The 18713-nt window shown below is 45.1% G+C and overlaps 2 protein-coding genes across 2 annotated transcripts in view; both read left to right on the forward strand.

Moving 5' to 3' along the window:
• kcnk13b (potassium channel, subfamily K, member 13b) overlaps positions 1–6907 on the forward strand; it is a 7981-nt gene extending 1074 nt beyond the window's left edge. The window contains exons 1-3 of the mRNA XM_060041825.1: positions 1–114; positions 2283–3145; positions 4088–6907. The exon at positions 1–114 is cut by the window's left edge and continues 1074 nt beyond it. Coding sequence (XP_059897808.1) covers positions 1–114; positions 2283–3145; positions 4088–4243 — 1133 coding nt within the window. The 3' untranslated portion in view covers positions 4244–6907. The remainder of the gene's footprint in view (positions 115–2282; positions 3146–4087) is intronic.
• A 901-nt stretch (positions 6908–7808) lies between these two features.
• Positions 7809–16547, forward strand: psmc1b (proteasome 26S subunit, ATPase 1b). Its single transcript, XM_060041291.1, has 11 exons — positions 7809–7949; positions 8472–8525; positions 9079–9175; positions 10213–10337; positions 10703–10888; positions 11085–11213; positions 11334–11430; positions 12663–12852; positions 13991–14142; positions 14782–14936; positions 16211–16547. The coding sequence occupies exons 1-11, from the start codon at positions 7947–7949 to the stop codon at positions 16343–16345; spliced, it is 1323 nt and encodes a 440-aa protein (XP_059897274.1). The 5' UTR covers positions 7809–7946; the 3' UTR covers positions 16346–16547.
• Positions 16548–18713: the final 2166 nt, after the last annotated feature.

An 18713-nucleotide genomic window follows, 5' to 3' on the forward strand; every position in this document is an offset into this window, starting at 1 on the left:
TCCTGAGGAGCTACGAGGAGGCGAACGTGGCAGGGATCCGCGTGGACACCATCCGGCCGCGGTGGGACTTCTCCGGGGCGTTCTACTTCGTCGGTACTGTGGTGTCCACCATAGGTGAGAGATAATGGTGAATATGCGATTCAAGAATATTTTTTTCTGAGATTGTCTGTTTTGCAAAAACAGACAAAACGTAAATAAAGTCTTCACGGGGACTCGTACGTTTCACTTTTTCAAAAGTAAGGGCTATATGATGCTTATCAATTTGTCAAGTTGTAGCAAAAATAAAGAGATTTGGTTCATTCATACACTTTCTGTTTATCATTTTATTTTATATTTACATTTGTGCCGTTTTTTTTAAGGATGGGTTCATTGGAGGCAAAAAGAAAAAATACAATTCATGAAGTTCCAAAATGGATCAAATTGGTAGGGCTTTTCTTCAACCGAAAATACGAAAAGAAAGCAATCAGTTCCATGATTGTCGTGGAACCAGAGGTAAAAGCCATCTAAATTAGGGACTTTCTTAAGAGCCAATTAGTGCCCCCGTCGCAACAGCACTCTCGTAGAACTCGGGTGCATTGTGATAATGAGCGACGGCTTTAGTTTTTTTTTTTTTATTACCAAAGAAATCACGTCTTATCTGCTCCTCGGTATCCCAGCAACAAGTCGAAAAAGAGGCAGTTATGTCACAGGACCTTTCCACGGTCAATATTCAACGCTTCAATCATATCACACACATCCGTTTATATCCTAACTCGTTTGGGTCTATCCGTAAACACAAGGGCCCTCAATCGAGACAAATTAGGAAAGGGGTGGAGATAAGACAGATAAGTAAAGAGAATGAGAGAGATAGATACATATTTAATTTGAAGCCAATCAGCGTGAAATTTTAGGGTAAAAAGGCTGATATTTAGGCTGTGTTTGGTACGACTTCGATTTGGGTTGCCATCACATTCCGCTGCAAGTAGACATTAATCAAATATGTCAATAATATTCCTTCCACCAACATACAGCAAAGCCAATTTTCTCCTGGTACAGGCTCTGGAATCTTTAAAACGACGTATGTTTCCTAATGGATTATATGAGAGAAGATAGAATCACAACCGTTAACTCTGATTTACATTTGAATTAGCTCAAGACACCGCGAGCAGGCCTACTTGTTACCATGTAGCCTATCTCATGAAAATTTGCCAGAATTTGCCGCTTGTCTTAACTGATTGCATTGCATAATGTTCAAAAGAAACCAAGAAAATAAGAAACGAAATTGGATTGTTTGTATCAAAATCTGCTCAGATTGGGTCTTGCTGATGTGTATTTATGTCAGTGTGACTGTGAGTGAACAAGGGTGTTTTGTTCAATTATGCAAGATTAGGTTTGATAAGTGGTTTGCACCCAAGGACACGTGTAACCTTGGTGTGTGTGTGTGCGTGTGCATGTAACCACAAGTGTAAGTTTATGCGCATTGATGTGTATGTGTGTTAGTAACCATATTTCTTAAGGATGAAAATAGAATGGAGCACAACTGAGGTACAGACACACAGCTGGAGCTTAGGACATTTCCATCCCCTCCAGCCACCAGTAATAACCCTCTACCAAACCACCCTGCCACTTTGTTTCAATTGATTATGACTATAGAGACTATGACTGACAGACGGGAGGCAGGAAGAGAGAGAGAGAGAGAGAGAGAGAGAGAGAGAGAGAGAGAGAAGTGGGGGAATCATGTGAAATAAATTGACAGAGTTGACAACAAAGAGAGGCAGACGAGAGATGGACAAACACATATTCTACCATCTCCTTCAAGGTTAGAGATGCCTTATGGCAGGAAAAGAACAAGAAGACGCATCCTCATTCCTCCTCAGCCTGCTGTGTGCGATGGGCAGCCCTTCAGCCACACCACGGCAACGACTCAATGGTCTGAAGAACGAGAATCTGCCAGCCTGCTACGATTTGTGTTAGTGAATCATTCATGGTATGAATCAACCCTACAATAACACTCCTTAGAGTCAAAGGGCTGGTGTTGAATGCGCTTTGGGCCGAGGCCACACACATCGTTTTACCCTTAAATGCCTGTTACATTAGTTGCCAGGGAACCACGCTACATTGAGTGAACCTTGCGGCTACAAATCAGTAGAGTATCATGACCCCATGACCTATAGCTCAACAGTCAGCAATCTCCCGAGAACCCATGCGGTCCCCAACCCCCCAAGTGTTTGAGGAAGGTTTAGGAAACAACTGTGTCAAATGAAACAATGAAAGACGAGGTTGTGTGTGTGTGTGCGCTACAGGCTTTGGGATGACCACGCCGGCCACCATCGGCGGGAAAGTCTTCCTCATGTTCTACGGCCTCATCGGCTGCGCCGCCACCATCCTCTTCTTCAACCTCTTCCTGGAGCGCGTCATCACGGTCATCGCCTTCGTCCTCAAGACCTGCCACAAGCGGCGCCAGCACAAGGCCGTGCTCCCGCACGCCGCCCACCACCGCGGCTCCGAGGGCAGCGCCGGCGTCGGAGGAGGAGGAGGAGGCGGGGGTGTTGAGAGAGATGCGGGCGGGAGAGGCGAGGGTCTGGCCGGCTGGAAGCCCTCCGTCTACTGCGTGATGCTGATCCTGGGCGTGGCCGCCGTCGTGGTGTCATGCTGCGCGTCCCTGATGTACTCGGCCGCCGAGGGCTGGGCCTACCTGGACTCGCTGTACTTCTGCTTCGTGGCCTTCAGCACCATCGGCTTCGGGGACATGGTGAGCAGCCAGCGGCTGGCCTACGAGGGCCACGCCACCGCCGCCTACCGGCTGGGCAACTTCCTGTTCATCCTGACGGGCGTGTGCTGCATCTACTCGCTCTTCAACGTCATCTCCATCGTCATCAAGCAAGTGCTGAACTGGCTGCTAGGCCGGATGGAGGCCGCCTGCCACTGCTGCTGCGGCTGCCTCCCCGGCTGGGGCTGGGGGGGTGCGGGTGGTGGGGTGGGAGGTGGAGGAGGGCCCCACCGCCCCCACCGCCACCCCAGGAGGAACGTGGTGGCCCCGGGGCACCTGAGGGCCAGGAGGGAGCTCTCCATAGAGACGGACGTGGCCAACGAGAGCGAGACCGACACGGGCCGCCGCATGTCCGGCGAGATGATCTCCATGAGGGACTTCTTGGCAGCCAATAAGGTGAGAGATAGCGAACAAGGATAGAGCTGGGGTGGGGTGGGTGAGGCTTAGAGCGAGATGAGGTTGGGTGGACGGGGCTTAGGGAGTCTGGTGAGCTGTAGCCGTCACTTCAGTCCTTTCGTTTTATCATTTTGTTTTGTTGACCGTTTGCTCAGCTTGTTGACTCACAGCTGTGAAAACAACAGGGCAGATAGTGTGGTGTCCAGGGTATTTATCTACCCGCTGAAAGGTACTAGGTTCAATCCCCAATGTACACATCCTCGAGTAAAAAGCCCCAAGTCCTACCTGCTCCATCATGACGACGAGTATCTGCAGCTACTGTAAGACACTTTGAATAATAGTCATTTTCCCCTAGTTTCAACCACTCAGAATGAATGTTTGTTAGGCAAAGAACGCTACATCAATAGCCTGTTGTGTAATTCCTCCTTCCATATTAGAAGAGAAAAAGCCCTAATGGAAAGGGGGGTAAAGAAATGCACTCAACGCAAGGCATCAGACCCACTGCCTCCTCCATCTCACCATTTGTGTCATTCCCACAATAGTCGAGAACACAGTTTCCATTCAAATTTACGAATGAAAGCAGACCCAAGGCACAGTACACAAGGGAATACCAAATTCAAAAAATGAAAACGTGATTGTAGGCGTAATGATGATATTAGTCTCTCGTGGCCGTGCATAATGTGTTGCTAATCATTCAGAACAACGGTGCTCTTCAACAGCAATTAGGACTGAACAGGGTGACGGAACACTCCATATGTTGACATCCATGTTAAACACCCTATCAACACACGTACGCATTCATATCCCACGTGAATGTAAAACAGGTCATGAGTGACGTTCTGTATAGACGTGTATCACGTACGTTTTCTCCACATGTCTCGTCTAGAAACTGACAGATTCCTCTGCGTCTCGTCTATGTTTCCCCTCTCCGTCTGCCAACAGGTGAATCTGGCCCTCATGCAGAAGCAGCTGTCGGAGATGGCCAACGGACACCCGCGGCCGTCGGGGTCCAGCTCGCGGCAGAACGGCTTCTCCGGGGGCGTCGGGGCCCTGGGCATCATGAACAACCGCCTGGCAGAGACCAGCGTGGACAGATAGAGACCCAGAGGGGGACGGGGGGACGGAGCACACTTCACAGATGGGATGTACAAAAAAGGGAAAGACAAGATTGTATTGTCCCAACCAGCCGCTGACTTTGGGAGGGAGGGAGACGAGGGGAGACGAGGGGAGACGAGGGGAGCTGAGGGGGCGATGGGAGTAATTGAAAAACGAGCCATTGGTGTGGACGTGGTGAATATATGAACAAATAACTACGCTTGTCCTTCCACTGCTTGACACTGAGGAGCCTTGTGACCTGCCTCACGCTGCTCTGCTTGTAGAATCCAACATGGACGGCTCATACAGGCACCGCGAACACGGCCTGTGAACGCCTGGATGAGCACACCTGGATCCGGAATGTTGTGTCTTTAAGGATTCTGTTTCCATGGTGATAAATATATATATATATAAATAAAATAAAAGATGCCTGCAGAAGCCCTTGCGTCTGAGCTGTACAGACTGGATGACGCAAACATTAAGATTAGAAACATACTCTGAAAATTGTTATCTATGTTACTCTCTGTATCCACTAACCAATAAAACGTCTAATAAATGGCGATGTTAAGCAGTATCTTATAAACACAAATGAGGAATATTTTTCACTCAACAATATCAAGCATCGATTTAGGGTGGGGTGAATGGAATGATTAACACACAGATCGCACTCACGTGAGAGTACAGTTGTGCAGCCTAGAGAGCTCACTCAGGAGTGGACTCTACTGGACAGGTGCGTGCGAGCCAAAGGGCTCCATTATCCTCCCTTCGTAAACTACCTGGAAATGAGACCCAAAGTCACACTATCTTCCCTTGTTCTGAAAAGCTAATCCAGCACCGAGAACACAGAAACACACACAGAGAAGGACCCATTCTTGGTCTAGTTAGTGGCACAGAAGACGATATTCCAATGCAAAGCAAGACTTATTGTACGAAACACTGCACTTTGCTGTTCTGCTTCACTGTGCATTAATGAGGGGTCACAGTGTTGCATATGGGTCAGCTATCAGGCTCATGTTCTCCATGTCTGGACTTTCTATTAGGGGGCCTCTTCCACCAGCTCACGTTACGATAAAAGTGGTTAAATATGTTTCCCACCATCGTAAAATGGTTCAGATTCTATAAATCTAGTTGAGTCTTTAGATACATACATAATCAATAGCGAGGGCAGTACATTGATAATACTTCAAGAAATTGTCTTGTATTAATATGAATCACACTACAGCAAAGGTGATGGAAGTTGGAAGTACAGTCCTATGATTAGCAACCAGCACACTGCCCTGACAGCAGGAATAAAGAAGATGTAATATCATATGTCCTAACCTGAACAATCACATATTCAGCAAACTGTTTCCATGCATATAATAAGGCTACAATGTTGTCTGTAATTGCCTACTAATAATAGACAATGAGGGTAATTGTAATTAATTCTCCATTAAGGCATCTGTGAGTCATCGCTTCTTTCAAGCTGTCAAACCCGATCATTACTAGCAGTGTTTCCTTCCTTCATGAATCCAGTGGCACAGCCCCGCCACTCGACAACTGGCATCACTGTAATCAGCCATGCAAATTTAATTGAATAAATGCATTTATAGAATCGTAAGTATTATTTCATTTACGATATTATTTAATATATAGGTATTATTTTTAATAATACAAGAATTGCCCCCTCAAATGCTATTCGCTTTATTTAAGGCACTATATTTCATAGATGCCCCCCACTGCTCAATTGTAAAATTTGTAGTACTGTCAATAGAGAAATAAAGTGGAAAAATACTGCCAGCAGAATAGTACGGCTGAATAATAAATAGTGAATAGTGAAAAAACACATGATGCCACCTACTGTGTCATTATGTGTTTTTTCACTATTCACTGGAAATGGATTAAGACTACATTTAGGAAGCATAAAGAGAAAAATAAAAACAACGAATGACTTAGTAAGTTCATGTTTGATTGTGAGACACACAGCATTAGTATCCGGAACCAACGCTGTGTGTGTGTGTGTGTGGGGGGGGGGGGGGGGGGGCTACAAATTGCAGCCTGAATACTGTTAATTCCCAAAAACTGTGGCTTGCGCATAAAGTCGGGTTGCATGCTGAATGTTTGTTATATGGTTGTACCATTTCTGTGGGCTTGCAACAGAGCCCGACTGGAATCATATATCCCACTAAAGCCTCGCTGCTTCCACGCACATCTGCACCGTGCAAACGCACATCAACATGGTGCCCCTCACATAGACGTCAGCCACGCTGCTGGAAGGAAATCGTATGGGAAACACTACGGAATTATTCTAACAACATTCTGGGATTTAGAGAATGATGTAACAGAACGCCATTGTTCTTCACGTTCTGTGAAATCATTCATTGTAATTAGAAATAAAATACCCTGCAATCTTGATCTCCTTGCCTTGTGTGCCATCTTCTTCACCAGTTGGGTCTGTTGAGAGAAAAACAAAGACATGCAAACATTTAAAAAAGAAGCAATAGAGCTCTTCCAAACTGCAATGCATCCGACGGAACAGCTGTACCACAATGTATGATTACCTTTGAGAACCGAAACACTGATATTTTGACAGCTCTCAAAATAAAAAGGAAGGTTCTGCCAGAACGTTTCACGAATGGTTTGGGCTGAAGAAATGCAAATATTAGATTTTGAGGATTATAGGGGTTGTCTGTTGTCTGGTTTTGAGCAAACACTGGTATTTTTGTAGAATAAATTATTCAAAATTTTAATTTGATTAAGACTCGAGAATCTTAATTAATTATGGCATCTTGCAATTCCTCTAGAGCAAAATGTAAAACTGAAATGAAAATGTATAGATGGCAAAGAGGGGAAAAGTATTTTCATAGACAGTTTAGTCGTTATGTGTCTGTAAGACTAAAACAATCAAACAAAGAATGCAGCAGCTATAATCCATGTAGGTACTCCAAACAATGTGAATTGTGACTGTATAGGTACATATTAAACTGTTGAGTACATTTACCACTAAAAGGTACAGTTCTGTACTGTGGACGTTGACAAATAAATTCAAATCTACCAATTTCGGTAATCTGTCTGTGTTAAATATCAATCATACATTTACTGTCCTGGAAAAGCTCTACTATTCCGGACATGAAAAGGTAAAATGGAGAACACAACTCAACTTGAAAATCATAATGCTTAACAATTATTTATGAGAAAATACTGTAGGCCTATCTATAGCATTATATTACACTTCCTACAGGTAACACCGTAAACTACAATTTGTTTTGTCCAACCGATGGAATGCTTAACTATTTTAATATTGCGAAGTTGCGAGTAAATAAAGTTGTGTACATTCAGATATTATTTGATAGATAGTTTAGGCACCTGCAATATAATTACGTGCTTGGTGGGAGAAGTATGTACAATGTCAAATAAAGCCTTACATACATAGCATGTTCTCATATATACAATGTCACTTTCCCTGTGTAACTTAAATAACTTTCATATGCAGATTAAAACCAAAATTTAAAACCTTCACATCTAAATTAAAAGAAGGTATCGCAGCAGTTTCTGATAATACGATTCCTACCTGATTGCTAAGCGACTGTACAAGTTTAACAACAAGGCGTTCATCGGCTCACCACAAGTTTGCTTCCCATGATTTGTTTGTGGCGCGGTGAGACAGTTTGTCCTATGCAGTGTTCCGTACGGTCGTTCTGACGTCACTGAAAAGCGACACGAAACAATGGTAAGTGAGCAAGCAATTTTCAAGCTCATAGCCTCATTCCAATAAAACGCCTTTTTTTTGCTGCAATTCTGTGTATTATTCTAACGGATCGTTGTATTCTTTCATTGCGAACGTCCAGGGGTTGGTTTTTAGTTTCAGATGTGAATTATGTGCGATAGTGTGTGCGAAAACTCGCTAGCTCATTATCAGCTAACGTTACGTCTGTCTGCTACCCGGTTGAACGGATAAAACGTCCCAAAGCACCGACTGTCGATTAATAAGTTATAGCCCATTTTATATCCTCTTGTAGTTGCAGTTCACTAAACATATTATTAGTATGTAAATGTCATCCATTTACAAATAATGTCTGTCCGAGCCACTCATAAACAAGCTAATGGAGTTTTATAGCTAGGCGACGTGAGTTGGCTAATATGTCGGTGTTCATATGTTTGTTAACAAAACGGTCATCAACAAAAAGCAAATTCATACTATATTGTCAGTACTGTACATGCATTTACAGTTTATCGATGTATTTTGTTTCAGGGTCAGAGCCAGAGTGGAGGCCACGGTCCGGGGGGAGGAAAGAAGGATGACAAGGTGAAAAAAAACAGAGTGAAGTTGTCGATGCGTTTGTAAAGTGTATGATTGACTGTGAGGAATTGTTTTGAAGCTTCTTCTCTTAATGTTACCATGAGTTATTTCATTTTAAATTGGTCAGGATCACCAAATTATCCACTGACTTAACCGCAAGCAGTTTTTATTTATTTCTTCGTTTGATCGAATGTCTGGTTGTACAATTAGGCCTATTTCGTGTTGCTTTGAAATTTGATTTCTTACAATATTGAAAAGCAATAAAAAACGTTATATTTTTCAATAAATAACATAAATCATTTCAGGAGAGAACTGCTTCCAGCTGCTTGCATTGATTATATGCTTCATGTATTGGACAAAGACGTGTGAATTAATGTCATTATTACGCTTAATTTCTCTTTGCCAAATTAGTACTCTCATTATCACTATTAAGTGCTCGGGGTTCCAAATCTATTGACCCGTGGTTACACATGTAGGAGTCTGAGCCTTGTCCTTCTCATTGTATAGATAGAGATGTTTTCTTGTCATCTGATATCTTTGCCTGTACTTCTCCTTGCAGGAGAAGAAGAAGAAGTATGAGCCTCCCATTCCCACCAGAGTTGGCAAGAAGAAGAAGAGGACAAAGGGACCCGACGCTGCCAGCAAACTCCCATTAGGTAAGGAACACGTTTTTAAAAGTAAAAATAATTAAATTAGCCTTTCTAAGAAGTAATCGATATTGAATCCAACAGTATTGACTGTTGAGTTGTGTTTGTAACGGGCAGGTGTATTTCCCTTGCAATAGTATAGTTGGCTTTTTCTTATAAAGAAGTGTGATATGACAGAAAAAACGGAATTTCCATCCCCTCAGTACTTGGCGCTCTGAGGATGCAAGCATTCGTTTTCTTTGTGCGTTTGTGTTTTGCCCTTGTTTCTCTCTGTGTTTTCTTATGAACTACGGCTTAGCTTGTGCTTTTGCCCACGCGTTCCCTCCTGCTGTTTCCATGGAAGCGAAATCGCTTCACTGTGTGTACTATAATAATAGCCATCCTGTTACCTACCTGGATTTAAACCAGAGAAATGTTCACTCTGCATAATGTATCGTACATGCTTATTTTCTCTGGGGATTACTGGCTCAGCCTTTGGGTGGATGTTGGAAGTCATTACTATTTTAAATTTTCATTGTTCCTGCTGTCGTTTATTCTTTTGCATTTTGCGGTAGATTCTGCCGCATCTTATAACCTTTAATAAAAAAAACACATCGACACTGTTGTTATTATGAATGTACTAATGATATCCCCCCTGTGGTTTCAAAGTAGAGGAAGATAGATTACGTTATAATACCAAGTTGTTCCGGTTAAAAAAAAAGAGGGCAGCAGGAGCTAGAGTGGGTTGACTAAGGTATCTGGTTCGCTCCCCGGAACGGTTCCCGACAAGCTCGCTGTCGCTGTGCGTGGTTGACAGCGCCGTCGTTGTGTGTATGAATGGTTGCAATGTAAAAATAAAAGCCATGATGGTCAATGTAATATTCATTAAAATCGCATCAAATAGGGAGCACGTTGGAGCCCTTGAGGGTGGAATTGGGTCAGCTAGAATATGCGTCTACAAAGATTGGTTTTAAACAAGCTGGATGGAAATTAGGAAGGGGAAAAAAAACAAACCATCCCCCATGTCCACCCTCTCTGTGCCCCTCTCTCCATCTGTCCCCTCTCAGTCACCCCTCACACCCAGTGCCGCCTGAAGCTCCTGAAGCAGGAGAGAATCAAGGACTACCTGCTGATGGAGGAGGAGTTCATCAGGAACCAGGAGCAGATGAAGCCCCTTGAGGAGAAGCAGGAGGTTAGCACCGCCCCCCTCTCCTTTCACTCTCCATCCATGCTTCCCGTCTTTCTCTCGTCTCTCTGCTAGCCTTTATTCTACAACCAGGCTCCTCACTATTCATGCCATTCACTGGTTCACTATAGGTGTTTTCCTTTGAGCTTTAGAAATGACAACCATCTCTTTTTAATTATATTTATATAAGCTCTCATGCTGGTTTACCATTGTGATCTATTTGAGGTCTGCTGGGGCGCTTGGTTACTGTTGCTATGGTGCACATTGTGCCACATTGATGAGTGTTTTTTTTTTTAAAAAGGGAACCAAGAGCAGTCAAAAGGCCATTAACCAGTAACGTCCCTCACCTTGTCTCTCTCCTCTCACCCCAGGAAGAGAGGTCGAAGGTGGATGACCTGCGTGGGACCCCTATGTCGGTGGGCACGCTGGAGGAGATCATCGATGACAATCATGCCATCGTGTCCACCTCGGTGGGCTCGGAGCACTACGTCAGCATCCTGTCCTTCGTAGACAAAGACCTGCTGGAGCCCGGCTGCTCCGTGCTGCTCAACCACAAGGTGACCGGCTGCCCGAGGGGGGGTGTCTACAGGGTCGGGGTACTCATAATGGGAGGCATCGGGCTTATAGCGTGGGAACCAGAGGACTCTGCAAGCTCATGTTATTGATCTGTTTCGCCTCTTAACCGTTAACAGTGTTTGAATGGTGTGCATGTTATTGGGGTTTTGTGTGGTACATAATGTGTGTGTTTTGTAGGTACATGCTGTCATTGGGGTACTGATGGACGACACTGACCCCCTGGTGACAGTGATGAAGGTGGAGAAAGCTCCCCAGGAGACCTATGCTGACATCGGTGGGCTAGACAATCAGATCCAGGAGATCAAGGTACATCTATTCAGATTATGAACGTATTACTATTATCTTAAAATATGGCATTTCGTAGGCTTCGATTGATTCGTTCGATCTTGGTGTTAATGGATGCATGTTTTAACTGACGACACACAGGAGTCTGTGGAGCTGCCCCTCACACATCCAGAGTATTACGAAGAGATGGGGATCAAGCCCCCCAAGGGAGTCATCCTGTACGGACCACCGGGCACAGGTCAGGATTAAATACTTTCACCTTTTACTCTGACAGGATGTCAACCGGTTTCTAGATGGATACCTTCATGGGCATCTCATTCTTGGAATCTGATTCGGAAAATGGTCACTATTAAGATATTAATGATTCCAAATAATACTGTCATGTGTCAGATTGTCATAATATTATCACACATGGCGCAGAAATGTACTTTTTCTGAACCGGCACCGTTTTGCGGCAAATGTAGCACAGAGGGGGACAACCTTGTCTGGTCTCAGCATCTTAGTCACTGTACATTACCGTCATTATCATCTATCAGCCCTCGCGTCGGCGTAGCGTCTCCTGTGTCAGATGAAAACAGGACATTGAAATGACGCCAGGCAGCTTTGACAGCGTGGCTAAATGCCAACGGGCCAGCGAAGACCTTCTTTAAAGGCCAGCGCGCCGGGAAACACGAGGCGGCGGCAGCGGCGCCCGCCTAGAGCTACCTCCGGGTCGCATGCCGACGCCCGCGCACTCTTAACGCTGTTGTCAACGTGTTCCGCTGACGCCACACAGAAAGGATTCAAACGGATATGGTACACCGAAAAACTTTCCGAGGGTTGCATCTTATTGGTGCGATGGACGGATCAGGGCTGGATCTCATCAGGCGGCCATGTATTCCATCTGTTCAAGGGGTTCTGAAATCGGTTGCCATGCCGACCCCTGGTGCCAACGATAATTAGGAGCTTAAAGTTCCGAGACGGTTGGGTGATGCTCGGTGAGCATCGTTAACTACACTGTCTGCCCCCTTACTGCGTGCGTGGTGCTCCATTGTATTTTACTCTCTGGTATCATACACAGAAGAAGAGCTATTATTTTGTGGTGTTATGCCTTTGTTAGTCATTTAATAAATACCTTAAAAGGCTTGTATCTTGAAGGTGAGAGCATATTTCCCATTATGCTGCTTGTACCAGTGTTTTTTTGTTTTTTTTTCACGCTGCAGATCTAAGAAAATTGCTTAATCATTCATAACGCGTGCAAAAATTGCAGGACGGCAATGAACAAATAAAATGTGATGTGATCATTTGTTCCCTCATATGAGACTGGAATCATGTCATCAAAGCCCTTCAGACCATTAGCGTTTTCCATTTAGATCACGTAAAATTGAATCCCACTGTCAACAGGTTCCTTCATTAAAACTTGGTAATCTGATTCAACTTCAGAACATTGAATCATTCCATCTTCTTTTTGGTTCCTCCCCCCCCGGATAGGTAAGACCCTATTGGCCAAAGCGGTGGCCAATCAGACATCGGCCACCTTCCTGCGTGTGGTAGGCTCTGAGCTAATCCAGAAGTACCTGGGCGACGGGCCCAAGCTGGTACGAGAGCTCTTCAGGGTGGCGGAGGAGCATGCCCCCTCCATCGTCTTCATCGACGAGATCGACGCCATCGGAACCAAGAGGTAGAGAGAGAGTGGGGTGGTTGGGGTAGAGTGCCCGGAGGGATGTGGGTTAGCCTTACTGGTAGAGCGTTGGAGCCGTAGAGAGAGGTGGTTGGGGATGGTTAGAGGGAGCAAGACCTCGGGAAGGAGGGAAAGGAAGATTGTGAGGAAGCTAAAAGGGTGAGAAAGAGACAACTCGGGAGGAAGAGTGAGATGCGAAGAAGCTATCGAGCGATAGACAGCAGGAGCATGTGCTAGACTTCAGACGACCCGAGTGCGGTGCTTGCGTCATCTGATGTCAATGGTTCACACTCGCAACCAAAGTTAAAAACAACATAACACCACTTTAGGTGGAAGCTGTAGAAGTCTTGCCGCTGCATGTATTAGATGGAGCTGGAAATAGAGCTATTTTTTTGAGTGGGTCGGAGGGGCAAGAAATGATTTGTCTTTTACTGCTAATGGTTAACCTCAGTGCCCGCCCACTACATTCTGGGTGTGACCCCCCCCCGCGTGATGTCTGGTCTTAAAACTCTGTTTTGTTGCCACGGGCGTGAGAAGGTTGAAATATTTAATACTACTCGGCAACAAGAGTGGCTGATGCTTCTTAGCTGGTTTAATAACCAGTTTGAACCGCTCATGTGGGGGCAGGGGGCATCGGGGCCAAATATCAACCCTGGGTCTGGGAGGACGTCGGAGGGGTGGTCTCTAATGGATGATGTGTGACCGGGATGTCGACAGCAGGACATGGGGGACGTCGTAGGGGCAGAGATGGGGTCTTGTGGCTCTGAGCACGTTGTCTTAACCTCTAAAGTAACTTTATATAGACTTCAGATACAGGTCCGACCGCTTTTAAGTCCGAGGGGAAAGCAATTTGGTCCCACACATTTATTACTAGGATAATGTTGATAGAAATGCACAAATACATATTTCACACTCAGCCAACTGCCAAAGTCACGTGGATACAAATCAGACAGCCGATTGCATTATTTGCAAAGCAATGAATAAACTACCTAGCGAATCTGAGTTAATTACATTGTAAGGAGGACTTTCTATGTACTTTGAATGTATTTTACCCTCTCTCACCATCACTGTCTCACACAGCTGGAGAGTGTACCTGTATGTTGTGTCCAACAGTCCTGTGTGTGTGTGTTCGTTCCAGATACGACTCCAACTCTGGCGGTGAGCGGGAGATCCAGAGGACCATGTTGGAGCTGCTCAACCAGCTGGACGGCTTTGACTCCCGGGGGGACGTCAAGGTCATCATGGCCACCAACAGGATAGAGACCCTGGACCCTGCGCTCATTAGACCAGGTCACTGGCCCATCCCCGTCTGACACACGCACGCGTAGACGTAGGCCCTGGGTCCATCTCTTAGACCAGCTCACTGTTTGACTCTTCTCACTTTCGTTCTGAGATTCGTTCTGTCACTCTCTCTGACCTGTCCATCTCTCTCCATTAGCCGCTGTCTCCAATTTAATCTCTCTCTCACACTCTGTTTCTCTTGCTCTCTATCTCATGCCTTCACCATCACAATTACACAAAGCGCTCGGCAACATTTTCAACGACACGGCATGTAAAAGAGCGACGATGCCATCTCCGGACTAATCCGTTTTAAAGTGTTTCCTCCTGCCACGCTTATTAAGCAGGAGTTGTAAATGCCGCACTTCCAGTCACGGAACGGCGGTGAACATGAACATCAGTCTCATCGCTTCTCCATCATTTGCACTGGGCCCAAACGAGCACTTAACGCAGATATTCTACCCTCATTATTCGCTTGGTATATTGAGTACCACTTACGCCGTTACTTAAGCCCAAGCCAGAGACCGGCTTTGTGAATAAATAACTACGTTATCTAGACGGCGGAAACAAACAAAATGTTGACATTTATATTTTGGCGTCACGCGTGTGATGAATATTGAACAGTTGTTTTCTGTATCGTTTCGTCCTCAGGGAGAATCGACCGCAAGATCGAGTTCCCGCTGCCCGACGAGAAGACCAAGCGCAGGATCTTCCAGATCCACACCAGCCGCATGACTGTGGCCGATGACGTCACCCTGGATGACCTCATCCTGGCCAAAGACGATCTCTCAGGAGCCGACATCAAGGTACTGATGGGCCAAGGCGTTGGGCTTTCTTTCATTAACCCGGCCGCCATCGTCGAACACCCTTCCCCCCCAAGAGGGCGATTGAGGGATTTTATACGAGACCTGGTCTAAGTGTTTCTAATAATCGATCCCATTATTTCTCTTGTTTATTGTGCCTTTCATAAAGAATAAAGACCTTTTTATGAGTCTGTTGTTTGCCATGAACAGAGCCCTGGTAAACCAGCCGACGTCAGAGTCACTTTAAACAGTCTGGAAGCTGTGAGCCGCTACTGCGTCACGGCAGAAGATGGACGTGAACTCATTATGTCGTCAACTTTTATTCTGAAAAGGAACCGCAGCCTTTACAATATAAATGAACGGCCCATGTGGGCCAGGCAAGGGAGATGGAGCCCTGCCTTCCACCATGGGTGGAATAAACATGCTTTTATTGTCTGTGAAATTGAGGCCATAATTTCTCACAGGGGTTGTCTCTAAACACTGGGGGGCGGGGGTCTTGCTCAACCTGGAATCTGCCATCAATTCACGAAGTGAAGTTGACTTATTATCGAATGACACTTAATTTGCTGTATCCGACTAGTAAGACATTCTAACCCAATGTATTTATAGTCGATGCTTCTCAAACGCTCGCTCCCTAGCCACAGCCGTCTCGGTTTCACTGTTGCTTTGTCACCGTTTAATTATTCCATTGCGTGTGATTCTAATTTGGTGGGAAGGAGAAAATCGAAGTGCAAACCCAGCTCGAGAGCGCCCTGCTGTTCTCCGTCCCCCTCAACACCGCCCCAATGCTGCCCTCATGTGGCGTCTCATGGAACAGCACCAGGGATATGTCGTTAGCGAGGGGTTGTCAAATCAGCCGTTTTCACTAAGCGAATTGGTCGATGATGATGCACTTCAGCAGCAACTGTTGCCTATCATAACCCAATCATGTCTCATCTGTAATGGCCGCGTGTCACAACGTGATCCAGCGGTTGAGCTCCCATTTTATGGACGACACGATCGAGGCAACGAGGACTCAGCACTTTCCAGTGCTTATTCATGTTATCTGTCTTCCTCTTGCTTCCCGTTCTCTGCCTCTCCGTGACCTCACACGTCAGACATGTGTTCTAACCCGCAAGAGGGTTATATTTTTTTGTTGTTTCCCAGTATAATAAAATCATTTAGTCATCACAACCGCCGTGCCGAAGGCCCACACCGTCGTGGTCAAGGTTCATCAGAGGACTCTGAATTGTTGAGTCAGTTTAACATTGTTTCTCTCTCTCTCCCTCCCTCCCCAGGCCATCTGCACGGAGGCGGGGCTGATGGCGCTGCGGGAGCGCCGCATGAAGGTTACCAACGAGGACTTCAAGAAGTCCAAGGAGAACGTCCTCTACAAGAAGCAGGAGGGCACACCGGAGGGACTCTACCTCTAACCTCTGACCTTTCACCCTATTTCAACCCCCCCCCCCCCCCGACCCTGTGCGTGAGTGAGAGCGGAGACGAGAGGCGGTGTGCTCAAGAGAGAGTTTTGATATATTTTGTGCATGTAATGTCTGTCTTCACCCCCTCCCCCCACTCTCTTGTTACCGTTACTTATGACAAATAAAAAAATAAAAAAACATTTGGTTCTGTAAAGATCTTATGATTCGTTATTATTCTTTTTTTACTTCTACATTTTTGGCTTGCAGTGCCGTACCACCCACCAAAGGAGATGGCCAGCATCTGTCGAGGGTTGTAAAAAGGATTTGTGGCTCTCCTTGCCTATTTAATCACAAAGTAATTTGTAACAACATTGGCACGGTACCAGTTCTGTCCCTCTGGCTTCTCCAGTGGAGTCAAGGTATAAAACCAACTTTTACTTGGATTTTTTTTCATCTCAAGGTCCTTCTTTGGTATAGATGGGCACAAACAAAACAAACGACCTGATAATTCATTAATTCAGCTTGCATAGATGCGAGAGGTATAGAACAATAACATCAAAGTGCTGTGTGGAGGTTGGTCTAGTGAGACTAATTAAATGGACCTGTTAAGATCCATACAGTCAATTACTCTAAACTTCACTGGAACTGTGTACAAGAGGCAGGCATGTATCTGCTTTTTAACTAACGGCAAATTCTCACAGCTTGGCTTTGACAAGCATTCAGCTCACTTGGTTGGCAATATATTACCATGAAATGCAGAAGCATTTCTGCATTGAAATGCAGAAGCATTTCTGCATTTCACAAACAGGACAATCGCCACTGTATTCCAAATTACAGTACATAGTTTTTACTTGAATTTCGTGTTGTCAAGCAACAACAAACCTTTCAGGCCCTCCAGGCGTGTGGATTCCAGCTAAATCGCCGGCCCCGCGTGTGTGTGCGTGCACCGGACTTCAAACCCGCCACACACTCGGGGAGGAAAACCAACATTGATTTAATTCCATTTGATGTGGAGCCATGTGTAACTGGGTGCTCAGCAGAAAGCAGCCCCAATGCTGCAGGCTTCCAGCCACTTAGAAGGACCCCCCCCCCCCCCCCATTTAGGCTTCAGTGGGAATGCGCCTGCCGCAGACCCCCTTTCCCCCCACCATTCCATCCTCCCTCCTCTCTGCTCTCCCCACCACCTTATTAAATCAGTCACGCGCTCCAACTGCAACCACCACTCACACATCAGCAGCCAGTTACGCAAACGGGAAAAGAGGGAGAAAAACATGTTGCGGACATGGGAGTACAACACTCGAAACTTGTTATAGCGAAGTGGTGTATGATTTAATGTGTCTGAATGAGAGCAAACACACACCACAGGCCATCAGTAGCTTGTCTGAGCGTTCTCCAAGGCTACTCGTTCATAGGGTTAGGGTTATAGCATACATGTTATCACACAAATCCTGCCTTAAACCTTTGAGCATTCAGACATAGCATGTTTCTTCGAGTTAATGTTTGTGCGTTACAATTGTTCCAAGACACACCAATATGTCAAATAGAATATAAGGTTTAGGGCATAGCCTCAAAAAATAGCTTGTTTTATTTTGATTTTTCTAATTCTAATGAATGACTTTTAAGACATTACACTACGGTTTTAGTTTTTTAGTGATTGCTGTCCAATATATTAAAAACAATCAAAGTTGACAATTGCTTAAATGTTTAAATTTGACAGTTGGAAATATAGGCCTAAACTCTTGGTAAATCATAGTTTTCATGATTTTTCGTACTGCATAATATCCGATACTTGAACATGTGTGATCTAAAGTATTTGGCTAATCAGCATTAATACCCTAAGTTGCAATTATTCAAAAAGTGCATCTTACGTTATAAATGCTGTTTTTCAGCACTAGAGACTTTTAGAAACCTCAAAGGCCTTTAATTGAATGTAGCTTGAGCTTTATCTATATCGCAAACATTTTTTTTACGGTTCAGTCTCGTTTTTCATGTTATGGATCAACTCAAGCCATACTGTTTTACATTTACACAAGGATAGGGGCTTGGATGAGATTTCTTATCCTCTAGCAAGAAGAAAATTACAACTTCATTTCAGATAGTGACTTTCTTAAATGATAACAATCCATAATCACTGGGGGGGGGGGGGGGGGATCTTGAATAGGTCACTAAAAAACAAAATGGTTCGATTGATTTGCCTTGAGTTCTCGAGTCGCAGGTGAATTCTCCATATTACCCAGTAGATGGCGCCTTTGTTAAATAAACCTCGGGATTGTGTCTTGCGTCTCATATCACACAGGGGATGTGCCTTCTTCATTGAACACCAATGTGTTTCTCTGAATGGCGAATGAGATTGCCCCACTCCACGCTTATGTGTGAACAG

Source organism: Gadus macrocephalus, chromosome 21, assembly GCF_031168955.1.
Source record: "Gadus macrocephalus chromosome 21, ASM3116895v1".
In the NCBI taxonomy this organism is placed as follows: Eukaryota; Metazoa; Chordata; class Actinopteri; order Gadiformes; family Gadidae; genus Gadus; species Gadus macrocephalus.